General features: G+C 41.3%; 1 protein-coding gene across 2 annotated transcripts; it reads left to right on the top strand.

Annotated features, from left to right (window-relative positions):
* Positions 1 to 998: 998 nt before the first annotated feature.
* Positions 999 to 1,544, top strand: LOC122561893 (ubiquitin). 2 transcript variants are annotated; one of them, XM_043714230.1, is made up of 2 exons: positions 999 to 1,019; positions 1,186 to 1,544. In XM_043714230.1, the coding sequence occupies exon 2, from the start codon at positions 1,192 to 1,194 to the stop codon at positions 1,423 to 1,425; it is 234 nt and encodes a 77-aa protein (XP_043570165.1). In that variant the 5' UTR covers positions 999 to 1,019; positions 1,186 to 1,191; the 3' UTR covers positions 1,426 to 1,544. The 2 variants fall into 2 exon arrangements, with proteins under 2 accessions (XP_043570165.1, XP_043570163.1); XM_043714228.1 differs by lacking the exon at positions 999 to 1,019 and adding an exon at positions 1,085 to 1,107.
* The last annotated feature ends 255 nt before the right edge of the window (positions 1,545 to 1,799 follow it).

The following is a 1,799-nucleotide window of genomic DNA, read 5'->3' as shown; positions in this document are numbered from 1 at the left end:
GCCTCATATCTACTAAGATACAAATGCCACAGATACAGATCATCCATAGCAACCGTAACACATTTCAAATAACAAGGGAATGTCCTTAGAGTTTTGTTGATGTGGCTTGATTTCAATGCTAATGAGATTAAATCACAATATAGACCAATACCATCTTTAAAATTCATTTATATCAAAGCCATCTAGTTTTATACAAATACAACGATATCCTGTAACTGAGACGTATTTGGAAATTTACAGAAAAGCAATGTCTATAAACCAACTTCTTTAGCTTTACAGAGCTGGAAATGTAAATTATTGATTTAAAAATCCTCACAAGAAAACATTTTGCTTTCACGCGTTTTAAACTTTGTAGACACTCATATTGCTGATTCATAGTGAAATAACAGAATCTTCCACCAGATCCCTTACCGCCTTCACCACCCCACACCCACATCACGGGGCGATCACGCGGCCTTGTAATGACGCTTTCTGACGCGGCGCTCCCTAATTGGTCGTAATCTTGCTTGATCAACGGGCATTGTGCAGCGTGGTTTAGCATCAGCCAATCAATAATCAGACCGCTAGCAATCCGTCCAATCAGAGACGGTGGGCGGGTCCCTTATGTAAACGCTTCAACAAGCAAATCACATTTACAAATTAATCCGCGATTGAGGTAAGTAATGAGTATTTTTCGCAAAGGTTTGAGAGTTTAACGTTGAACATAATTAAATATGTTAGTCGAATATTAATCGATCAGTATTAGAGGGTAATAAGACTAAAATGGTCTATGCATTAAGAATTGAGCACTAGTTTAATCGCGGAAGGACCCTATAGGGTGTTCGCCGCCGCTAGGTTATAAAAGTCCGCACCGTCCTACATTCTGTATTATTCTGTTTGCGGAGTATCGTCGGTGTATCTCTGAGTATTGGAGAACTGAGCTGACTGCCTAAGGTCAGTATTTCACTGATGTCTGTAGCCCACAAACAGCACTCTCAATCTTGGCTGTCTTAATCCAGGCAGGCAAAACCGAAGTTGAGGTTTGTTCCGTGTCCTGCGGGTCCCTCCCTGATATCCGTCAACGGCCGAGAGGGTCCGTGCTCCCGCGGGCGGCTCCTCATCCTTTATGTAACTACTTCATTCAATTGGTTTCTTTCGCTTTGTTCTGGAAATGTGTAATTCCTAAAATTGTTGCTTTACTTTCAGTTCACAATGCAGATTTTTGTGAAGACCCTGACTGGTAAGACCATTACCCTTGAAGTGGAGCCAAGTGACACCATAGAGAATGTCAAGGCTAAAATACAGGACAAAGAAGGAATTCCTCCTGATCAGCAGCGCCTGATCTTTGCTGGGAAGCAGCTGGAAGAAGGGCGCACCCTGTCTGATTACAACATCCAGAAAGAATCTACCCTGCACCTTGTCTTGCGACTGCGTGGTGGACTTTGAAAATCTTGTTGTGTATTTTGTCTTTGCATGATTCACTGTATGCATCTTACTTTTGCAATAAGTAAACTGGACTTAATACCTGAAGCATTGTAGATAATAAAGTTTTTGGCAATAACTGATATCTGGCTTACTATCTTCACTAATTGTGAGGGGGCTACACTGATGTGAATCTTACCATTCTTAATGCATTGTGGGTTTGCATAAACTCTACCTGTCCTCCTTTACCAAGGGGGTTTGAGGGCATCTAGAAAGTGATTCTTGCTACTATGTTGAAATGGGATTGTGAAATTATGGGTGAAGTACACAAGTGAGGCTAAGCTGCCACAACAAGCATGAGGAATTATTTTGGATCACTTAGTACTTGATAGGGTTAT

The sequence above is a fragment of the Chiloscyllium plagiosum genome, chromosome 23 (genome assembly GCF_004010195.1).
Source record: "Chiloscyllium plagiosum isolate BGI_BamShark_2017 chromosome 23, ASM401019v2, whole genome shotgun sequence".
In the NCBI taxonomy this organism is placed as follows: Eukaryota; Metazoa; Chordata; class Chondrichthyes; order Orectolobiformes; family Hemiscylliidae; genus Chiloscyllium; species Chiloscyllium plagiosum.
Note: the sequence above shows the minus strand (reverse complement) of the source record. Positions and strands in the feature narration are given on the sequence as shown.

What these genes read in the sequence shown, in the direction of transcription:
- LOC122561893 (XM_043714230.1), top strand. Translation starts at nt 1,192, where the DNA reads ATGCAGATTTTTGTGAAGACCCTGACTGGTAAGACCATTACCCTTGAA.